Below are 24,182 nucleotides of genomic sequence, written 5' to 3' on the forward strand. Positions count from 1 at the left end.
TGTCTATGGAGTTAGTGTGGGTGGGAGTCAGAAAGAGGAAGGGAGCAATCACTCTATTGGGATATTCCTACTGCAACAGAGACACTGAGGAGCACATCAGGAAGCAGATTTTGGAAAGGTGCAAAATAACAGATTTGTTGACATAAATGATTTCAACTTTCTTAATATTGATTGCCACTTCCTTGATGCAAAAGGTTTAGATGGGGAGGAATTTGTTAGGTGTGTCTGGGAAGGAGTCCTGGAAGTCCTCGGAGGTGGAGCAGAGTACTGATGGCGCTAAACGGCGACTCCTTTGCTTGCATCTTCAGAAGCAGCTCTATTTCCATCTTTATTATTTTTATTTTTCCCTTTCAGTGTTCTTTTGAAGACCCTGGCCTGGAGTTACACGCTGACTACGGTTCTTTGCAGGATGGCACCCGCTCTTGGGGTTTCATAACTGGCTGTTGTTCGGCACGCCAAGGGCTCGGCCTAAGAGTTCGGCTCGGTTTTGGAGGCCTAGGATTTCAGGGCTCTGGAGACGGGCAGATCGGAGGTTGGTGTCACAGCAGGTGACCTGTGTGTTGTCGGGGAAGTTGAAATATCTACAGCTGCGTGCCCAGAGACTCGAGATCTTTGGGCACAGAGCTCGAGGAAAGCGATGTAACGGACTTTTAACATTGTAAACCAGCGAGTTGTTTGTTATGTCTCCCTGCTCGCTGTGAAATGAAGACATGTCTTTCTCCCTTATTAGGGAGAGAGAGAGCCTGTGGTATGTCAAATGCCAAGTGAACAATGTAGTCTTTGTAAGTCTGTGTCTTTGCTGTTGCTTTGCTCACACTCGAGTGCTCAGTGGCAGGTGACGATGCTTTTTTTTGCTGGTGGGGGAGGGGGATTGTTGCCTACTGCCACTTACACGCAGGAGGGAGGGGAGCTGGGGGGGACCCTGGGGTTCTAACATTTAACTGTCATTCATTCTTTGGGGCACTCCTCTGTTTTCATGTGTAGGGTTCTCAGTAATATTAACTGTTAACTGCTAATTATAAAATGGTTTCTCTGAAGTGTTATAATGAAATGGCCTCTTTGTAATGTTAACTATGAGGTTAACATTAGCTGAAACGTAGCTGAAATGTTCGGATTATAGTTATAGATAACGGAGAAACTAACCAATGGAAGCTATGTTATTCTATCTGTATGTGTGGGAACCTGGGTGAGTGCGCGGGCCTTTCGGGGGGAGATCCGAAGAGGAAGAATGCGCTGGACGCGCTCTGGTCGACCGCTGTGATTGGTCCCAGGCGGCGGGTCGAGGAGGTAGGAGGAGATCGAACGGTGGCAAGAAGACCCCGTTAATTGAGCTCCAACAGTTGTGCACGGAGTGGTTGAACTCTGATAAGTTTGGCATCTTTTACTTTCCTTTTATATTGTATCTCTATTAATTACATAGTTCCAGTAAGATTTATAAAGTGTAATCAGTTAATCGTTCTTTGTGTGCTGTCTGATATTTCATGTGTGAGTTTGTACCAGGGTGCATTACACAGCATTTATGCAAACGTGAAATACGGTTTGGCGGGTGGACAGGGTTTCCCCTAGACAAACCCGAGCCGATAGCCCCGAGTGTTACATTTGTGGGGGCTCGTCCTGGATAGAATTCTGCGGATGCTGTGTGACCACTCTGTTTAAAGTACAGTGGTGATGGCCACAGCTGCATTTCGGCGATGGTGTGCGGCTGTGAGGGTGCCAACGAGCAAGGCGTGTGTGTTGAGGGGGGTGAAGACTAGTCTACCAGACGATGTGTTACTTCAAGGTTTGTGTACGGTTAAAGCTGTTGGCAAAGTGGAAATTGTATCGCGAAACTTTGATTTTGAGACAGGTATAGGCATAGTGCCGGTGCAGACAAGCAAGGACATAGCAGGGGCGGGAGTTGCCAGAGGAGACTGGCGTCCCAGGGGAGGTGGGACCGTGGCGACTGCAAATTGTCAGGGAGGGAGGGGCCAGAGCTCAGTGAGCTGAGTCGCCAGCAGAGGGGGGAGGAGATCTTAGGGAACAAATTCTTTCCGTACTGGGGGATGAAGGGAAGGATTGGTCAGATTTGGAAAAATTGGTTAGTTCCTGCCCCTTAGCGAAAGGTAAGGGTTCCAAGTTGGCATCTGCCATTACCTCCTTGGCGAGAAAGGCAAAGGGGCCCCGCCAGAGAATAAGAACTTTCTCTGGGATAACACCCACCCCTGAAGGGGAAGAAGATTATGAGACGGGGATAGAGCAAATGACTCAGTTGTTAAGTGAGTGGCGGTGCTCGGATGAGGAAGAACAGCAGCGATTGGTTGCAAGTTTGCGGGAAGTGGCAGCTTGGGTAGTGCACAGGGTGAGGGACAACCAGCCCGCTGTCACTCTGAAGGATTATCTGGAGGCCTTGGAAAGTGCTTTTGAGTTGACCGGGAGCTCCTCGGAGAGTTTCAAAACATGCGTCAGGAGCAGGGTGAGAAGCTCTCTGCGTATCTCTTTCGGCTGGAGAGACGGCTTGGGGGGCTGCGGCGCCGGCGGGGTGGGGGGCGTCACTTGGGCTGAACAGGTAGATCAGTTAAGGACAGATCAGGTAGCTAGGGGTGCCCAGGCTGAGGACAAGATTACTTGGAGTCTCCGGCAATCCTATAAAATGTGCCCTCCTCCAAGGTTTGTTCAGCTGATCGGGGGTTGAAAACGCGTTGAGGCCGCGGGAGGACTCTGTCAGTGGGGTGAAATCCTCAGGTGTAGCCCCTGGTGGTGAAGTGAGTGGAGCCGGCTCCACCCGGAAATTGATGAAGGAGGTGGTGGCCTGAGGGGTCGGTAGGCAGGGCCCTCCCCAGGGGACAGACAGAGCAGAGGGCTGCGAGTAGTGGGGGGTCCGTGAGAAGAGGGGTGGCAGGGGGTGTGCTATAATTGTGGGAAAGAGGGCCACTTCCGGAGCGAATGTGAGTGGCAGGGAGCCTCTCAGAGAGGGAGTCCCCGGGCATCCGAACAGGGAGAGGTGTTGGGAAACTTAGAGGAGACCCAGTGAGGGAATGGCCTGGTGTCTCTCAGGGAACACGTTCCCAGTGATGTAACAAAGAACCCCCGAAAGCGAAAGACCCGATTCCAGAAGGATTAGTGGGACCCCAATCCCGTGTGTCGCTACAGATAGAGGGAATCTATGCTAAAGCCATACTGGACATCGGATCGCAGGTCATGTTACTATACTGTTCGTTTTACAACCGGTACTTGAAGCATTTGCCGCTGACACCATTCGGTGCACTGGAGATTTCCAGTGTCAGTGCTGGTGACGGGTATTTGTCAGTCATACTGGAGTTTTTAGAAGCCGATGTGGGTGTGTCCAAAGTTCTGGAGACGTTAGTGCTGGTTTGTCCAGACCCGGTTGAGACAGTGGGTGCTTCAATTCTGTTGGGGACCAACACCCCTGTGGTGTGGAGGTTCATGGGGGCCTGCCAGGAAAGGGCGGCTGAGAACTTTTTGGAGACCCAGGCTGTGCACCCAGTGTTTCGAGCTGCTTTTGAGGCAGTGCGGAGCCACTCTGGGCCGGATACTGAATGTAAGCAAGGGACTGTGTGGTGCACCCAGTCGAAGTCTAAGGTAATAAGGCCCAGGGAAGTAGTGAGGCTGATGGGAACCCCCAGATTTCCTGGCGTGCTTGATGGCGAGGCCCTTTTAGTGGACGGGGAAGACCTCGAGGGGGAGTCACGATTTCTGGCTGGGGTGCTGGTGAGGCCTGAAGTGCAGAGGCCCTTGGTGGTACAGGCAAACAGGATGGCTGCGGTTGTCAGGAACACCACGACGAGAGAAATCACCTTTAAGAGAGGGCTGCCGCTGGTGCATTTGTTCCTGGTGACCGTAATGTCGAGCGCCCCTGTGAGGCCTGCTGGGGGTGGGGGGGACAACTGGAAAACAGAGGGAAGCTGACTGCTGAAGCCTTTAACTTTGGGGTCTCGCCGGTGCCGCCAGGTTGGAAGAAAAGGCTGGTGGAAAAGACGTTGAAGCTGGAAGATGTTTTTTGCCTTGGCGAGTTCGATGTGGGTTGCTCCAAGAGTACTCGCCACACCAGCCGGGTGACTGAGGACACCCCGTTCAGAGGGAGGTTGCGGCGACTGGCCCCTGCAGATGTGGAAGACGTGCGCCAGCACCTGCGTAAGTTAAAGGAAGCTGGGATCATCTCTGAATCCCGAAGCCCTTATGCGCCTCCAATAGTAGTGGCCCGGAAGAAGAACGGAAAGGTATGCATGTGTGTGGACTAAAGGACTCTGAACTGGCGCACTGTCCCCGACCAGTATATAGTCCTGAGGATCAAAGATGCGCTGGCCTGTCTGAGAAGGGTGAAGTGGTTTAGTGTGCTGGACCTGAGGAGTGGATACTACCAGATCCCGGTGAGTGATGCTGATAAAGAGAAGACGGCATTTATATGCCCTCTGGGATTTTTCCAGTTCAAAAGGATGCCCCAGGGATATCGGGAGCCCCTGCCACCTTCCAGAGGGTCATGGAGAAGACTGTGGGGGATATGAATTTGCTTGAAGTGTTGGTGTATTTGGATGACCTTGGGAGAGTATGAAGCAAGGCTACTGAAGGTGCTAAGCAGACTGAAGGAGGAAGGGTTAAAACTCTCCCTGAACAAATGCCAGTTCTGCAAGACGTCTGACAGCTACGTTGGGCACATAATCTCATGGTATGGAATAGCTAGAGACCCGACTAAGATAGAAACGGTGACCAGGTGGCCGAGGCCCCAGACTGTGAGCGTTCTGCGCTCGTTCTTGGGGTTCTGTTTTTATTATCGGAGATTCGTGAAGGGCTACGCCAAAGTGAGTCACCCGTTGAATCAGCTTCTGTGTGTTTACCCTCCCCAGGGCAGAAAAGGAAAAGGGGACCGGAGACTGGGGACTATCTCAACCCGTTGGAGCCCTTCGGACAGAGGTGGGATGCTAAATGTGAGGAGGCTTTTAAATCACTGAAAGAGTTGCTGACCCAGGCACCGGTGCTGGCTTTTGCGGACCCCCGGTTACCCTATGTACTACACACTGATGCCAGCCGAGAGGGATTAGGGGTCGTCTTGAATCAAGATCAGGGTGCCGGGTTGAGACCTGTAGCGTTTGTCAGCCGGAGTTTGTCGCCCTCCGAGAGGAACTATACCACCCACAAGTTGGAGTTCCTGGCATTGAAATGGGCAGTGGTAGATAAGCTGAGTGACTATCTCTACGAGGCCAAGTTTGAGGTGAGGACGGACAACAACCCGCTTACTTATATCCTAGTATCGGTGAAACTGGATGCTACAGGCCATCGGTGGTTGGCAGCCTTGTCGTCGTATGATTTCAGCCTGAAGTACCGGCCGGGGAGCCGGAACATTGATGCGGACGCTTTGTCCCGACGGGTGCATGAGGAACTGGAGAGGGACCAGGAGTGGGAGAGCGTTTCTGCCTCTGGGGTGAAGGCCATGTGTCAGTTTGCTATCACTGTGAAGGCTGAGGAAAAGGAGATGCCGTATCGTTCAGTGGACCCATCGGAGGCTTCTGATAATGCCCTACCCCCAGTTTACTGTGAGTTGACTGATCCGAAGACCAAACAGCTGCTGGAATTGAGTCCGGGGGAAGTGGCAGCTGCTCAGCAAGACGACCCGGGCATTGGCACCATTTGGTACGCGGTGGAAAAGGGGGATATGGTGTGGGCAGAGAAGAGGAAACACGCTTCGGTGCCTCCGTTACTGAGGGAATGGCCTCAGTTGAAGTTGAGGAAACAAATTTTATACCGAGTCACGTCACCCCCGGACCGACCTCGGTGTTGGCAGTTGGTCCTGCCTGAGAAGTATCAGAAGATTGCGTAGAAGTCACTGCACAATGATTCTGGATATTTGGGGGTTCAGAAGATTGCTCAAAGACAGGTTTTACTGGCCTCAAATGAAGTTGGAGGTTGAAGAGTACTGCAAGTCGTGCATTCGCTGCATATGCCGGAAGGCACTGCCTGCATGGGCCGCTCATTTGTCACACTTGCAGAGTACAGGGCCCCTGGACTAGGTATGTATGGATTTTCTGTCCATAGAACCCAATGCCAGCAACACGGCGAATGTCTTAGTCATCACAGACTACTATGTTAGATATGCTTAGGCTTTTCCGACCAAGGACCAGAGGGCAACTATGGTGGCAAAAGTGTTATGGGAGAAGTATTTGGTGCATTATGGCCTTCCCCGGCGGATACATAGTGACCAGGGACGGGACTTTGCGAGTAAGCTCATCGATGAGTTACTGGGCATGCTGGGAGTTGAGAAATGGAGGACCATGCCCTATCATCCGCAGGGCAATCCTCAGCCAGAGAGGTTTAATCGGACCTTGCTAGACATGCTCGGGACTCTGGAGATCAGCAAAAAGAGCAGATGGAGTCAACACATTGGGCATCTGGTTCACTGCTACAGCTGTACACACAGTGAAGCTACTGGGTATTCACCCTATTATCTGATGTTTGGGTGCGAGGCGATGTTGCCCATTGACCTTTGTTTCAGGACTGACGCAGGTGACGTACAGCCAAAGCCTTATCTGAAGTATGTGTCTGATATGAGGAGACAGCTGAGAAGGGCTTATGAATTGGCTGGGGTGGTGTCCGCCAAGCAGAATTGGGGAAATAGGAGGAGGAATGACCAGAAAGTGAAGTTTTCCCAACTCCTGCCGGGAGACCGAGTCCTCATAAGGAATTTGGGTTTACCTGGAAAGCACAAGTTGGCTGACCGCTGGGCGGCCACACCCAATGTAGTGGAAAGTCAGATGCCAAACCTACTGGTTTTCTGGGTGAGACCAGAGAATGGGAAAGGGCCTGTCAAGATTCTCCATCGGAACCACCTATTTCCCCTGGACCAAGAGGTGCAGGTAGACCAAGAGCCCGAATTGGATTTTACGCTTAGTATGAGGACTCTGCGGAGGCACGGAGCAAGGGAAGAGCCCACCGTGAAAGAGACGGGGCCGGTCCCAGCCCTGGAAAGGGATAGGGATTCAGAGGATGAGGATTCGGATGTATGGTACATGCTGCCGTTCGCTAACTCCCCCGTGACAGAGGTGGAGACTCTAGGCTCTTCTCCCACTGCGTCAGGGGAGGTGAGGGGGGCTATTAGTGTGCAACAGGGAGTGCAGCCTAAGGTAGAAGGAGATGAGTTATTAACTTCTTTAATCACTCAAAGAGTTGAACTGCACGTGCATATAACGAGAGCTGTATAACTCATCTCCTTCTACCTTAGGCCACAAACTTATCAATCACCCCTGCTGTGGACCACTTCCTGGAGGTCCAAGATGCTGACTTCTACAAAGAAGGGATCCATATGCTCCACAACCGCTGGACTAAGTGTGTAAATGTAGGAGGGGACTATGTTGAAAAATAAATGTGCTAGGTTTTCTAAAATTGACTCCTTCTACCGTAGGCCACGAACTTATCAATCACCCCTCGTATATCTGCCTAAGATGTTTGCACAGTGCTGGATGTAGTCAGGAAATGCACAAATGGAAATGTGGAGGTTCTTTAGAGAGCACTTATATGGGGTTCTGGATAGGTTTGTCCCATTGAGGCAGGGAAAGGATGGTAGGGTGAAGAAACCATGGTTGACTAGAAAAGTGGAACGTTTAATCAAGAGGAAGAAGGAATCGTACTTAAGGTTTAGGAAGCAAGGATCGGACAGGGCTTTTGAGAATAATAAGGTAGCCAGGGAGGAGCTTAAGAAGGGACTTAGGAGAGCTTCAAGGGGAGATAGCAAGTAGGATTAAGGAAAACCCCGAGGCGTTCTACATGTATGTGAAAACCAACAGGATGACTCGAATGAGCATAGAACTGATCAGGGATAGAAGAGGAAACATGAGCTTGGAGTTAGAGATGAAGAGATTCTTAATGAATACTTTGTTTCAGTGCAAGGGATCTTGATGAATGTGAGGACAACATAGAACAGGCTAATATATTGGATCATGTTGACATTAAGAACTAGGATATGCTGGTGCCTTTGAAAAACTTCAGAATAATCAGTTCCCAGTAAATGATGTGATATATCCTAGGCTACTACAGGAAGCAAAGGAAGAGATTGATGGGATGATCTTTGCATCTTTATGGGTCACGGGAGTAGCATCATTGAGTACTACTTCACTGGTGGGCAAACTATTGGAGAGGGTTCCTAAACAAAAGATTTACAAGGATTTGGAGAAGCATAGTCTAATTAGGAATAATCAGTATGGCTTTGTGAGGGGCAGGCTATGCCTCATGAACCTGATTAAATTCTTCAACAAAATGACAGAACAATTTGATGAAGATAGAGCAGTGAATGTGATCAAATCTGGATTTCAGTGAGGGATTCAACAAGGTTCTTTATGGTAGGTTTATTCAGGAAGTCAGGAGGCATGGGTTCCAGGGAAACTTGCCTGCATGGATTTAGACTTGGGTAGAGGAAGACAGAGGTTGGTAGTAAATGCAGTGTATTCTACATGGAATGCCATTCCACAGGGATCTGTTCTGGGACCCCTGCTCTTTGTGATTTTTTATGAATGACTTGGATGAGAAAGTGGAAGGGAGGATTAGTAAGTTTGCAGATGATGCAAAGGTTTATGTTGTAGATGGTGTAGAAGATCGTCATGGGTTACAATGGGACATTAATAGGATACAGAGCTGGGCTGAGGGGTGGCAGATGGAGTTCAGTCTGGAAAAATGTGAAGTGATACACTTTGGAAGGTCAAACTTAAAATCAGTCTGCAGGATTAATGGCAGAATTCTTAGCACTGTGGAGGAACAAGGGGATTCTTGAGGTCCACATCCGTAAATCTATCAAAGTTGCTGCACAAGTTGATAGGGTGCTTAAGAAGACGTATGGGGTGTTTGTCAGGGGAATAAGTTCAAGAGCTGTGAGATAATGTTGCACCTCTGTAAAACCCTGGTTAGACCACACTTGGAGTATTGTGTTCATTTCTGGTCTTCTCGTTATAGGAAGGACGAGGAAGCTTTAAAGAAGCCACAGAGAAGATTTACTAGGAAGCTGTCTAGATTAATTAGAGAGCATGTCTTATGAGGAAAGGTTAGGCCAGCTAGGGCTTTTCTCTTTGGAGCAAAAGAGGATGAGAGGTGACTTAAAGAGGTGTGTAATGTGAAAAGAGGCATTGATAGAGTGGATACTCAGCATCTTTTTCCCAGGGAGAAAATAGTTAATACAAGAGGGCATAATTTAGACGGAGGTATAGAGGAGCTGTCAGAAATAGATTTTTTGCACAGTGAGTGGTAGGTGAGTGGAAACCCTGCCGGGGAGATAGTAGAGGCAGATACATCAAGGGGTTTTAAAAGATTCTTAGATAGGCATGTGGATGTAAGGAAAATAGAGAGCTATGTGGGAGGGAAGCATTAGATTGATCTTGGAGAAGGTTAAAAGGTTAGCAAATCGTTGTGGGCTGAAGGAGCTGTACTGTGCAATGCTCTTCTATGTTCTAAAATGGCAAGAACAAGATCAGGTGTCAAGCAAACCTTTGATGTGAAGCCACATCAGATTAGCCTGACTCCCCACTCACTTAAAGGATACCAAGATGCAAAGATAGGGAGCCTTTCAATTCCCTGGCTTTGGAATTGGCATTTTCAAACAAACCCACCCACTGATTAATGAAAATACGTACATACATTTACACAGCAATATTGATAGTTCAGTTGAAAAGAATTTTTAAAAAAACTAATTTCAGCAATGGTGACCATAACACAAACAGATAATTACAAAACCCTATCTGTTTCACACCAAACCCCAATGGCCTTCAGGAAAGAAAATCTTTTGCCTTTAAGAAATCTGCTTTATATGTGGCTTCAGACCCAACGCTGCCAGCTCTTAATTACCCACTGAAATGGCTAGCAAACCTTTGTAACTAAAGCAGAACCAAAACACTCAGGATGAAGCTTGATCCAGATTCAGACTTGCTAAATATTACTTGTAGTCTAATCAATTTTGCAAAGACTTCCTCACATATAATTAGGGAAATGCAGCTTGCAGATGAGTGAGCAACAATCTTACTATGTTGTGCACACAGATTTGTACCTTTTACCTAATTCTCTAAACTCCTCCACAACAGTCTCTGGGGATGTCCTGTCTCACCAGCCAGCTGGGAAAGAACTGAACCTTAAGAATCTATGAAGCCTTGTAGCATCAGGTCAAACAAATGCTAGGAAACCAGCTGATTATCACCTATTCTCCTATGGCAGCTGATGAATCAACACTGGAAAGAAACATTCCACTGCTATTACTGAGCACAAAATATCCCCGGGTGGAGAACATAAATATCCATCATTCAAAAGTGGTTTGGCAGCACCACCAATGACTAAGCTGAGTGAATGCTAAGGACATGGCTGCCAGGCTGAGCGTGCTACAGGTTCTGGTAGATCCTCCTTGAATAAGAAGAAATCAGGTAGCTTAAAACTGGGCATCCATAGGACACATTGGAACAATGATAACAGTGGAATGTATTTCACTACATTTCCCTTCTTTGTCCAGCACACCCCTCACATTACCAATGACATCAATCCAGGGATTGACCTCGAGTCATTGAGGAGTGCAGAAGAGCATGTTGGGAATAGCACTAGTCATACGGAACCAAACTGTTAAAGTTGCGACACACGACTGCAATCATGCTAATACCAGAATAACAGCTTGCAGTAGACAGGGCTAAAGAGCCAACAGGAAGGGTAAGTTCCAGGAACATCCCATCGATAGTGATGGAGCCACCCAGCATGTAAAGGTAGGGTTGAAGCATTGACAATCACGTTCAGCAAGGTGTGCCGAGACGATGATCCACTTCAGCTTCCCCTGCATCACAGTTTCCAGTCTTCAGCCATTTAAAGTCACTCAAAATGATATAGGGAAACAATCGAGAGCACTAGATACAGCAAAGGCCATGGAACCAAACAACACCCTGGCTGCAGTACTGAAGACTTGTGCTATAGAACTACCTTTTCCAGTACAGCTCAACCTAGTACAGTGGAAAATTGCCAATATGCCCTACTTATGAACAGAGGATAAATCCAATTACTCCATTCTCAATCACCTGCAAAGTAAAAATGACCAAAGATGTCATCAACCATGTTATCCAATGGACCCCCTCACCCAGAAATCTGCTCACTGACGCCAATTGGCTCCAGACCTCATCATATTCTTGGACCAAATTTGAAGCAAAAAGTAAAGTAAGGATAGATTACTGCCCTTGACATCAGAGAAAACCCCTGCACACCTTTTAAGTTTAGCCTGCCAAGTGATACATAATTTTTCACCACAGAAGTGGTAAAAACTGACCACCTCCAACAAGAGAAAATTTCAAAAATTCACCCTCATTGCTGATAATATTCTGGAGAGGGATGGATTGATCCCATCTTAACTGGACCAGCTACAAAGTATGGTAGTATAAGAGCAGGTCTCAGGCTGTGCATTGTGTGGCAGATGACGTATTGAAAAGTGAAAAATTTCGGGGGACATGAGGGGAAACCTTTTCCACTAAGAGGGCCATGAGAGCGTGGAGTGAGCTGTTAGCACAAGTGTGGTGCATGTGAGCTCGATTTCAACATTTAAGAGAGGTTTGAATAGGGGTATGGAGGGCTATGGTCCCGGTGCATGTCGATGGGACTAGACATTATAAATAGTTCAGCATGGACTAGATGGGCCAAAGGGCCTGTTTCTGTGCTGTACTTTTCTATGACTCTGTGGCTGCAAGCTGTGAGGTACATACATGGCTTGGACGATGATTTAAGTACCAGGCTGAATTGGAAAGGTCAGGTTCAGGTCGAATCGAGGCGGCAGAGTCCAAGCCCCAGACCATATCAAGTGACTGAACCCCATGTTTAGGTGATGATTTAAGCGACGGACCAAATTGAAAAGTCAAGGTGTCAGGGCCTGAGGCGAGGGACGGGCCTCTTCAAACCTCTGCGCTGGGACATTTACTCGGCTCTGCGGACAGACTTTCTTTGTGGTCTTACAGTTCTGAACACTATTTGCTTGTTTTTATTGTTTGCACATCGGGTGTTCCACAGTCTTTTTAAAAATGGGTTCTTTTGGGTTTCTTTGTTTTGTGGCTACCTGTAAGGAGACGAATTCTCAAGATTGTATAATGTGTACATGCTTTGATAATAAATGTACTTTGAACAAGTCCACACTGTAGTGGAACACTCCCCGCTCACCTTGATTTGTGAAGTTACAGAAAAACACAAGGAGCTCCACAACCTCCAGGCAAAGCAGCTCGCTTGATTGGCATCCCATTCATAACCTAAAGCATTCAAACTGTCCAGCACTGGCTGCAACATGCAATCTACAAAATGCATTGCAACTGCTCAGCCCGGGTACTCCGACAGCACCTTCTAAACCTGCGATTTCCTCCATCAAGAGGGAAGCAGCATCTCTGTGCATTAACACGCCACTCTGACTTGGAAAGGTATCGACCATTCCTTCAACTTTACTGGGAAAGCCTTGCCCGCCAGCATTGTGGGAGTACCTCCACTAGAAAGACCGCACTGGCTCAGGGTGGCAGCTCAGCCCCACCTTTTCAAGGATGGGCGAGAAATACTGGCCTTTCGATTGAAACACTCACCTTGCAAAAAAACACTACGTGATCAAACATGACATCCTGATTGTGTAGGAAAATAGGCGGTGACAAGACAACTGCCTCATTTTGCATTTCTTCCCACTTTATACTTGATGAAGAAGACACGGAAACGATCTGAATCAGGTCTGTCATCATATCACATTGAAATGTGGCATGCTTAAATCAAGAGTGGACTCAAATGGCAATTATCCCACCCTTTCTAATTAAAGGTTACTAAACGGGTGGATCATTTAATTACTTGGAATGCATCTCACCTTTTAATTGTGCCAAAGTCACACACGACTGTTTCTTCACCTAATAAAAAAAACATAGAACATGATTTCCCGTTATGTCTGACGTGTAAACACACAGTAAATAGTGACCTGGTAATTATCAACAATATTGACTAAAGGACGGCAGGGATAATTTCACCGATTTTCCTTAGATTATTTTCTTACGGAAAGATAAATTCAGACCAATTTGCAACACTGGCAAATAGATCTACTATGGAAGGAATATACTTCTATAATAAATATTTTGTTGCAGGACATATGATTAGCTCTGGAGCATGCAGACTTAGATTACGAAAACCAAAAAAAACCATAACTCATATCTGTCAAATATCAAACTTTTACTGGCAAAATAAATCACTGTTTTATAAAGCAGCCTCATTTATGTTGAATATCTCAAATCCCGACAGAAAGTACTCATCAGGTTAGGCATTTCCCGTTTGTTTCACCACCGGTGATCATAAAACCATAAAACATAGGAACAGGATTAGGCCATTCAGCCCATCGAGTCTGCTCTGCCATTCCATCCTGGCTGATCCATTCCCTTCTCAACCCCATTTTCCTGCCTTCTCCCCATAACCTTTCACACCCTGACTAATCAATCTCCACCAGAAGTACACCCAATGGCCTGGCCTCCACAGGCCACAGGTAATGTTTTAGGTTTTTGACTCCTCACAGGTTTTGATGTTCTTTCATCAGAGTTATGTACCTGAAGAGTGAACTCCATTCCTCTCTCCAAAAATGTTGACCTGATGACCATTTGCTATTTTTTAGATTTCTAGAATCTCTGGTACTAACATAGAGAATAGAAAAGTACAGCATGGGAACAGGCCCACGCTATCTGTGGCAAGCATGGTATCCAATTAAACTCATCTCATCTGCCTGTACATGATCTGTATCCCTCCATCTGCTGCATATTCGTGTGTCAGTCTAAAAGCTACTGTCATGTCTGCTTCCACCCCCCCCCCCCCGATATCCCTTCCAGGCACCTACATGCTTTGTGCAGACTTGCCTCACACATCACACATCACCTTTAAACTTCCCCTTCTCACCTTAAAGCTAGCCCCCCCCCAATATTCAACATTTTCACTTTGGGGAAAAATAGGTTCTGACTGTCTGTCTATGCTCCTCATAACCTTACGCACTTCTATGAGGAGCTTCACAACAACAAGCAGTTATAGAACGTCACCTGTCACACAAAATGTGTAACCTGTGTGCTTTACAAAAGAAGGACAGACTCACAACTCCAACTGGTTGAATCATTCCAAGAGGATGAAACAACAAAAGCTCTGCTGGAGGAACTCAGTGGGTCAAGAGCATCTGTGGGAGGAAAGGAATTCTCAATGCTTTGGGTTGAAACCCTGCGTCAGGTCCTCCAGCAGACCGTTTGTCACTCCAGACTCCAACATCTGCAGTCTCTTGTGTTGCCAGAGGATGACGTGTGCGTGATTTGGGAGGATGTTAAAGGAGAAACTTCAAAACAGCTGTTCGCTACTCACCTAATTTTGGGGAAGAAAAGAATACCCAGTAAAGCTGAACAAAATTTAGAAATAATTACTTTATACAATCCAGAGAGGTAGACCAGAACAGAGAATCTATTTTAAAAAGGAGCTGTAGTTCACAGTCAGTATCCTTCTCTCACCACTGTACAGCCAGCTGTATTCATCACATTAAGTCCTCAGTGTTACAGTGGAAGGGCTTTCCATGACATCGAGATCAAGTGGCAGAGGGCAGAGTTCAGGCAAGCCCCGCCCACACATAAAAACTAAAGGAAGATCATTAGTTGGCTAGCCCACAGACCCTCGGCCAAACACCATCCCATAGTCAATATTTCTGAATGCTACAGATTTCAAAAAACTTCCATAAGTGTAAGATTTAAGAACACCTAAACACTGAAATACACTCATTTAAAAAATATGTGTATTGACACATAAGTACCAAATTTCCTAGCAATGATCCCTTTGATTGAAATACCTGGGCCAAATCTAAGCTCTCGGTTACTCCTCCTCGTGAACTCACTGATGTGTCCTGCATCAGAGTACCACTGGGCAAACAACAACCTCTGCCTCTTGTGTGCTTGCCTGAAATCTGAAATTAGAGAATTTTCATTGGCTTTCTTGCAAACTGTAGGAGTATTTTTATTCAGAAACCTTCTGGACGAACTGCAAATGGTCTGACCTTCCTACATTCTGATGATGATATATTCATAGAATCATTGCTCAGTTTGGTTTATGAGGAAATCAAAGATGAATTCAGCCCTGATTGCTCAGCTAAGTAGCACCCACGCACTGTAAGCCTTGCGATGATCCTGGTGCAGTTGCTCATGGATTCCCACTCAGGAAACAAAGCTGACATTTCTTCCCATTTCAATATTGTTGCCAGGATACTTTCTCAACTTTATCCAGCTTTGTGACTTCAGTTCCAACAACAATATCGTTCACTCTTAAACTATTCTCTGCCGTGACACACAAAACACTGGAGGTACTCAGCGAGTCAGGCAGCATCTGAGAAGGAAAATGGGTACACTGTTCCCCCCCTCCATGATTTCTGCTGTTCCCTTACCCTTCAACCACACACTCACACAAATATGCTACTACAGCCACATCTTGTCTGGGTATCCATTTCCCTCCATAGATGCTGCCTGGCTTGCTAAATTCCTCCCGTGTTTTGTATGCTGGTCCAGATTCCAGCATCTACTCTCTGCAGTGATCTAGAGTTGTCTCAATGTTACTGGCCATCATCTGAAGGGAGTGAGGAGAACAGCAATCAGTGGATCTTCACAAAGAGCTTTACAATCAGTGGATTACTTCAGAAGTAGAGTCACTGGGAAATGTGGCAGGCTATTTGGCTCAGCTAAAGTCTCCATAATGTGGCAATGACATTCTAATTCTGTAAATTCCTGTGAATAATTGAAACAACAAAAAAAAAATCAGGGTGATAAAATAACTCAGGCAAATTGGACATTGCAAATGAGACAGGGTTCACATCTGAGCCAGTAGCTTGTGGGTTTAAGACCCATTTCAAGGACTTACAAACAAAAATCTAGTCTGACACAACTGCAGTACTAAAGAAGTGCATCATACATCTTTAGGTAAGATCTGAAATATTAACTCTGTTCCTTCCTTTCTGTAGATGCTACCCAGCCTAACAAGTATTCCAGCCATTTCTGTGGTTATATAAATTGATGATTCAGCCATCTAGTGCCCTTAATGAATCCCAAAACTCTTATCACTAGAAAGATTACTTATTTTTCAGGGTAAACATAAACAATCTTCTATATGTCAGAGAGCAGCAGAGATATCTCTGGTTATCATGGTCATCCTGCATCCAACATTAAAAACTTAAAGTGTGCTCCTTGCCAATTGTACCTTGGGAAGTCATTCTCCCATCTCTGAGCCAGATGTTAGCAAGTTCCAAAGAATTAGATAGAATCCTTGTGGGTAGAGTTTAAAAACCAGAAGGGTAAAAATATCCTGATGAGAGTTATACATAGGTCTTTAAATAGTAGCCTGGATATGGGATCTAAATTACAATGGGAGATAGAAAAGGCATGCAAAAAGGGGCAATGTGACAACAGTCAAGGGGAATCACAATATATATAGGTAGACTGGGAAAATTAGTTCCATGCTGGATCCCAGCAGAGGGAGTTTGTAGAATGCTTTTAGAGCAGCTTGTGGTTGAGCCCATAAGGAAAAAGGTAATTCTGGACTGGGTGCTGTGCAATGAACTAGAGTTGATGAGGGAGCTTAAGGTCAAGGAACTATTGGGAGGCAGTGATCTTAATATGATAGAATTCAGCCTGCAATTTGAGAGAGAGAAGATAAAATCAGATGTATCGGTATTACAGTGGAATAAAGGGAATTACAGGGGCATGAGAGAGGAGCTAGCCAAACTTGATTGGAAGGGGGTACTAGCAGGAATGATGGCAGAACAGCAATGGCTGGAGTTTCTGGGGGCAATTCGGAAGCCACACAGTAGATACATCCCAAAGAGTACAGTATTCTAACGGGAGGATGAGGCAAACGTGGGTGACAAAGGAAATCAATTCAGCATAAAAGTGAAAGAGAGGGCATATACTATAGCAAAATTTTATGGGAAGTTAGAGGATTGGGAAGTTTTTAAAAACGAACAGAGGCAACTAAAAAGGACACAAGGAGAGAAATGATGAAATATGAAGGTAAGCTAGCCAATGATATAAAAGATGATACCAAAAGTTTTATCAGATAGAAAAAGAGTAAGAGAGAGGAGAGGGTAGATATCAACTGCTGGAAAATGATGCTAGAGATGTAGTAATGGGGTCAAAAAAATGACAAATGAACTTAATAAGTATTTTGTGGCAGTCTTTACTGTGGAAGACACTAGTAATATGCCAGAAATTTGAGTGTCAGGGGGCAGAAATGAGGGTAGTTGCTATTACTAAGGAGAAGGTCTTTGAGAAGCTGAAAAGTCTGAAGGTTGTTAAGTCACCTGGTCCAGATGGACTACAACCCAGGGTTCTGAAAAGGTAGCTGAAGAGATTGTGGGGGCATTAGTAATGATCTTTCACGAATCAGTAAATTCTAGAATGTTTCTGGAAGACTGGATAATTGCAGATATCACTTCACCATTTAAGAAGGGAAGGGGACAGAAGAAAAGAAATTATAGGCCACGTAGCCTGAATTCAATGGTTGGGAAGATATTGGAGTCCATTACAAAGGATGAGGTTTCGGGTACTTGGAGACATGTGATAAAAGAGCCCAAAGACAGCATGGTTTCCTTTATATTTAGTCTACACTAATCCCATTTTATTTCACCCCATGTTCCCATAGATGTGGAAAGGATGTTTCCTATATGGGGGAGTCTAGGACAGAGGTCATGGCCTGAGAATAGGGGGTCATTTAGCACAGAGATGAGGAGGAATTTCTTTAGCCAGAGAGTAGTGAATCTGTGGAATTTGTTGTCACAGACGGCTGTGGAGGCCAAGTCACTGGGTATGTTTAAAGTGGAAGTTGATAGGTTCTTGGTTAGTCAGTGTATCAAAGATTACGGGGAGAATGGGGTTGAGAGGGATAATAAATCAGCCATGATGGGTTGAATAGCCTAATTCTCTTCCTATGTCTGATAAATTATGCACAATAATCTAAACTGACACCAGCACTGTTGTAAGGGAATGCTGTACTATTATTTATCTTCAGGGAAGAGGTACACACTGAAGAGATGTAAAAGATTCCACACCTCAATGCAGGGACAGTCTCCACAGAGACCTGGTTAATACTTATTCCTCTTCCAGCACTGCTAAAGAATCTGAATATTTGTTCATTTTCACATTGCTTTTTTTGTAAGCATGTGCAGAAATTAGATGCTGCATTTCCCATAATGGAACTATAACTATAATTGTGTTACTCTTCAGTAGTAATCTGAAATGTTGGAAGGTTTTATGTAAATAAAAACCATTCTTTCTTTGTTTGGAACTTGAACTTCAGGACGTCCAAGTGTCACTGTGTGGATGTGTAGCTGCTCTGGTGACCCAAGGTCAATCCTGATCCTAGTGCTCTGTGTGGAGTTCACACATCCTCCCTGTGACCATATGGGTTTCCTCTGGGTGCTCTGCTTTCCTCCCACACACCAAAGTTCAACAAGTTGGCAGGTTAAATGGCTACTGCAAATTGCCCCCAGTATAAAGGTGAATGATAGAACCTGGGGGTGGTTGATGGGAACATGGAAGAAATCCAACCAAGCAGAGTCCACTGCCAAGAAGGCCCACCAGCGCCTTTACTTCCTGAGAAGACTAAAGAAATTTGGTCTGTCCCCAAAAACCCTCACTAATTTTTATAGATGCACCGTAGAAAGCATTCTTCTAGAGTGAATCACAACCTGGTATGGAAGTTGTCCTGTCCAAGACTGGAAGAAGCTGCAGAAGATCGTGAACACAGCCCAGCACATCACACAAACCAATCTTCCATCCATGGACTCACTTTACACCGCACACTGTCGGAGCAGTGCTGCCAGGATAATCAAGGACATGACCCACCCAGCCAACACACTTTTCGTCCCTCCTCCCTCTGGGAGAAGGTTCAGGAGCTTGAAGACTCATATGGCCAGATTTGGGAACAGCTTCTTTCCAACTGTGATAAGACTGCTGAATGGATCCTGACCCGGATCTGGGCCGTACCCTCCAATATCCAGACCTGCTTCTCGGTTTTTTTGCACTACCTTACTTCCCATTTTTCTATTTTCTATTTATGATTTATAATTTATATTTTTAATATTTACTAATTTTAACTATTTTAAACTATTTTTAATATTTAATATTTGTAATCCAGGGAGTGTGAAGCGCAGGTTCAAATATCGCTGTGATGATTGTACGTTCTAGTACCAATTGTTTGGCGAGTATAAAGTATAAAATGAGATGAGTGTAGATTAAATATAAATGCAAAACACACAAAATGCTGGTGGGATGCAGCAGGCCAGGCAGCATCTATAGGAAGAAGTACAGTTGACGTTTCGGGTCGAGATCCTTCGTCAGGACTATTGTTTGATGGTTGAGCAAAGGGCCTGTTTCCATGTTGCAAACAAAGTTTTCACTTTGTATGCAAACACAGCAAAAGGTTTGTGTAAATCAAGAGTCCACAAACATTAAATAACTTTGTTAATCTATTTTTGATAAAACAGGGTTGAGGATGGAAGGCTAACTGGGAGGGAGATTGCAGCGCGACGACAGCGTGCGCGACCACTTCGGTGATGAATATCTGTTATCTGTCAAGTAAGGGACCATGCACAATCCTGATTTGATGGAGACAGACGTGAGAGCACAGCGGAACATCTGGAAAACTTCTGTAATGACTGCTTTACTGCCGCTGCTACTGTGTGGCAACCGGAATCTCCAGAGGTGAAGGCCCCAAAATCCTTGGCTTTGCGTGTTTCAGCGGCCGGGGAGAGGTCGAAGGCGCTCAGCAGAGGATGGCGCTTGGGAAGCTGTATCAGACAGGCCGCTCGGAAGCTCGTAGTTTTTGGATGGATGCACTCGGGGTCGGCTGCTTCCAAGGTATTGGCAAGTTGACGGTGCCTGGAGGTTTATGGCATGGAGTTTCTCCCTTTTTCTGCCTGCTATCGGGGATTCGGGAGTCGATTGATTCGGGACTTGAGACTTTTTTTTACTGTGCCTGTGGTCTGTTCTTTATCAAATTATGGTATTGCTTTGCACTGCTGTAACTATATGTTATAATTATGTGGTTCTGTCAGTGTTAGTCTTTGGTCTGTCTTGTTTTCTGTGATATCACTCCAGAGAAACATTGTATTATTTCTTAACACAGGTATGCATTTCTAAATGACAATAAAAGAGGACTGAGTGTTCTCATAATCTATCTAACCAGGTGATTTCCCCAGATGTTCTTCATCTGGAACAAGCAGGAATTTTTAATTGATTTGATGAGAGACTGTAGAAAGACATTCTGACAAGACAGCACTCACACACTTGAACTTGGATTACATGTTCCTCTAGGGCATGGATCCTCAGCCAACTAATTGATAAGTGGGAAAGGGATAGCAGCTAAAATACAACATTTGTAATTGGACACCTCCTTCCTCACAGCTCTATCTTGTGTCTCTCTACAATAATCCTACTGCAATATCAGCAGGTCACCTCTGCGAACAAAACAAAATTAGTCTGGAAACACAAGAGACTGCAGGTGCTATAATAATAATTTTTTATAAAAACAAATTGCTGGAGGAACTCAGTCAGGAAACATCTGTGGAAGCAAAATTTTGGGTTGAGACCCTGCAATAGGATTTGGGAAGAGTAGAAAGAAGTGATGTGTGAGAGGACAGGGGTGGGTCAGAAGGAGAGGGAAAGTGACAGAGGGAGTGTGGATTATCTGAACTTGGAGATTCCAATTATTATGCTACTGGGTTCTTGAACAGCCAGGTGGAGAATGAGGACAGAGTGGGACGAGAGTCGAAATGATTTCAAACCGCAAACTGAAGACAGCCTGTACAAACAGCTCAAGATGCTTCGCAAAACAATCCAGGGTCACATCCGGAAACATCAATCACCTCTTTGCCTCCACAGATATTGCTTGACCCATTGAGTTCATCCAGCATTTTGTTTCTGCACCAATTAGTCAGGACCCTTCCTGATTTCAAAATCTAAGTTAAACTTTTTTGAGTACATAACTTTGCAAGTTCAACAACAACACAAGAAAATGGGAGCACAAAAAGGATCTTCAGGCCTGCCCCATCATTCAATATGATCATGGCTAATCTACGCCAGCTTTAAATCCTCCCTTGTGCTAGTTTCCCGCAAACCCCCAGCATTACAATTTAAAGAATTTGAGAAAGTATTATGTAGAAGTATTTTTGTGCATTTTTCTCAAAAGATCAACTTACATAATTCCATTCACTGATAATTTTCAAAAGAAAAGAATAATTCTTGCCAGCCTCTAAAGCAGCATTATAGAAGTCTCTGTAGTACAGCCGGTCTCCGACAGAAAACTGCATCCCATCCTTAACATCCATTGCAATGAATTCTGCTGTGATGTATGCTTCCGTGTCTTTTTGGTGGTCAAAGAAATCTCTTATATTTTGGGAATTGCAATTGAACGAATGTTGCAAGTTCAATGGTAAAACAATGACCTGATATAGGCTAAAGAGGGACAAAGAAATGAATCAAAAATGGGTCATTAAATCAAATCATATTCACCCAAACATGCTATACCCCCTGTAAACATTAATAATTATTTTTGACATTCACTGATTTCCTTTGCTCTATCGCCTATAGCCTTCCCCTCAGTCGTCCAAGCCCAAAATATAGCCATGATAGACATAGATCAATATGGCACTGGAGCAGCAACTTTGCCCTTGATGTCTGTGCCGAACATGATGCCAATCCCAGCTGCCTATACATGGTCTAAATCCTTCCATTCTCTGCATGTTAAGTGTCTAAATGCCACTTAAATGTTGCTATCATAACTGCTCCCATCATCTACGCTGGCAAAGCGTTCCAGGTATCTGTTATCACCCCTCAACCACTCGACTCTTAAACCAAAGGGGATAACTTCACTCTCTTCACTTGCCCTGTCACGGAGCTGTTCCACAACCTATGGACTTACTCTCATGTTCTCAATATTTATTGCTTATTCATTTATTTATTTATTTTCTCTTTTTGTATTTGCACAGTTTATTGTCTTTTGCACAGTGGTTAAACACCCAAGTTGGTGCGGTCTTTCATTGATTCCATTATGGTTATTTGGCTACATGGACTTATTGAGTATGCCCACAAGAATATGAATCTCAGCGTTGTATATGGTGACATAAAATATACTTTGATAATAAATTTACTTTGAACCTGCCACTCTATGGAAAAAGCATGACTCACAAATCTCCTTTAACATCCCCCACCACCCCTCCACAACTCACGTACTTACATTAAAGCTACACCCTTTAGCATGTGACATTTCGACCCTGGGGAAGAGATACCCTACTTATACCTCTCATTATTCTATATACTTTTATCTGGTCTCCCATCAGCCTCAACACTCCAGAGAAAACAACCCAAGTTTGTCAATCTCTCCTTCAAAATAATTCTCTCTAATCCAAGAAACATCTTGGTAAACCTTAGTGAACCTCTCCAGAGCCTCCACATCCTTCCTGTAATGCAGCAACGTGAAGTGCACACACTACACCAAATGTGACCTAACCAAAGTTATACAGAGCTGCTATGGCATCCTAATCTTTATACCCAACGCCACGACTAACGTATGCCTTCTTTACCACCCTATCCACTTGTTTTGTCACTTTCAGGGAGCTATATGCTTGCAATCCAGGATTCCTCTGTATATCAATGCTCCTGAGGCTTGTGCCAGTCACTATATACTCCTTACCTAAACCTAGCTTTCACCTAGTAAAGACACTTAACTAGGAAGATACCCCGTAATACTTACCTCCCTGACCAAGCTTTAGGTCTGTTGTTCAACCACATCATAATGTGCCTTAGTGATGTTAAACGTTTTGCTCTTATACTCTTTGTGTTTGTTAATGGCTGTGAATGGTTTATTGCATTAAGGTCACCACGTAAATATGTTACTTTTGCAAGAAATTTAATGACAAAAATTTCTAGCTGCTTCATCAAGTCAGAGAAATATGCAAATTAGCAACAGCAGCCAGTCACTTGGCCCCTCAATCATTTTGTAAGTTTAATATGCATGTAACTTCAACTCTGCCTTTCCAACTACCTGTGGTAACCTTTCATCCCTTGCATTTTGAGTATTTTATCTCCTCTACCTTAAATATTTACAATCTTTGCTTACAACAATTTTGTGGAAGAGGTTGACTATAAAGATTATTTGATATTTTAGGTGGATGCCAATTATAATCAATCAATTGCTGTACCTATTAATTTAAGGCACTTGTGATAAAGTGTACAAAGGGTCCCCATTAAGGTGATGACCATTGTAGGGATCCTTTGTTCAGTGAAACAGATTTGCATTTATAGTGCACGATACAACTTCAGGAAATGTTTAAGTGCTCTACAGCCAATGAAGTACTGTTGTAATGTAGGAAAACATTGTAGCAAATTTCCACACTGCAGGATCCAGCAGAACATCATGAAAAGAACTGGATTTAAGCATCAATATGGATTTGATATTGGCCAGAACCCAGAGAAGAGCTATGTTATCGAAACAGGATCCCACATTTATCTGGAAGACAGTCACTGGTTTCTGAAAGTCAGTATACTCCAATGGTATAGAACTGTAGTGTTGTTCTACTGAGCTGGATTTTATGCATTGTGTAAGGAATGAGGCTTAATCCTACAACCACAAGCCTTACAATTTACAACCTTACCAACTAAATCACAGCTAAAGTGTTAAACCCAGTAGTGGAGGGTTCCAATCAACATTTTTGTTTATAAATTTGAGACACGTACCTAATGGGTCCATTCTTACTTTCTACTCTTCGAAGGATGAGTGGAGGAAGTATCTGCTCTACAACAAGGACTTGTATATCAGGAATTGGAGGGTCTGAAACAAAGGAATACGTTAAAGGTTGCATTTGGGGACAGTGAATAAACCAACCAAACTGGAGATGATAGGATATCTACCTTATAAATCAAGTCTGGTGACCACTCTTTTGTTTAGGAACTGAGATCAATTTTAAGCACAGAATCAATATGTAACAATCTTTTTATCATCATTCACTCATGATAAAATTAGTCTCAGGCTACGTCCACACTGGACTGCATAATTTTGAAAACGCCAGTTTCGCGTAAAAATGATAGGTGTCCACACCAAGCATTTTTGAAAATACCTCCGTCCACATTAAAGCGGGTATCAGGGCGAATCTCCTCCTACTGGGCATGCGCAGGACACACAGAAAA

General features: G+C 44.7%; 1 protein-coding gene across 7 annotated transcripts in view; it reads right to left on the reverse strand.

The window, feature by feature from the left end:
- The window catches only part of susd1 (sushi domain containing 1), a 205,556-nt gene that overhangs the window by 32,784 nt on the left and 148,590 nt on the right, over nt 1-24,182 (reverse strand). For all 7 annotated transcript variants that reach the window (XR_011886010.1, XM_072258170.1, XM_072258166.1 and 4 more), the window contains 3 exons: nt 23,733-23,826; nt 21,197-21,452; nt 12,818-12,857 (listed from right to left, as the gene is read on the reverse strand). Coding sequence is in view for 6 of the 7 variants with exons in the window: in XM_072258170.1 (XP_072114271.1) it covers nt 12,818-12,857; nt 21,197-21,452; nt 23,733-23,826 (390 nt within the window). In the remaining variant the exon portion in view is untranslated. The remainder of the gene's footprint in view (nt 1-12,817; nt 12,858-21,196; nt 21,453-23,732; nt 23,827-24,182) is intronic.

This window comes from Mobula birostris, chromosome 5, assembly GCF_030028105.1.
Source record: "Mobula birostris isolate sMobBir1 chromosome 5, sMobBir1.hap1, whole genome shotgun sequence".
Classification (NCBI taxonomy): Eukaryota; Metazoa; Chordata; class Chondrichthyes; order Myliobatiformes; family Myliobatidae; genus Mobula; species Mobula birostris.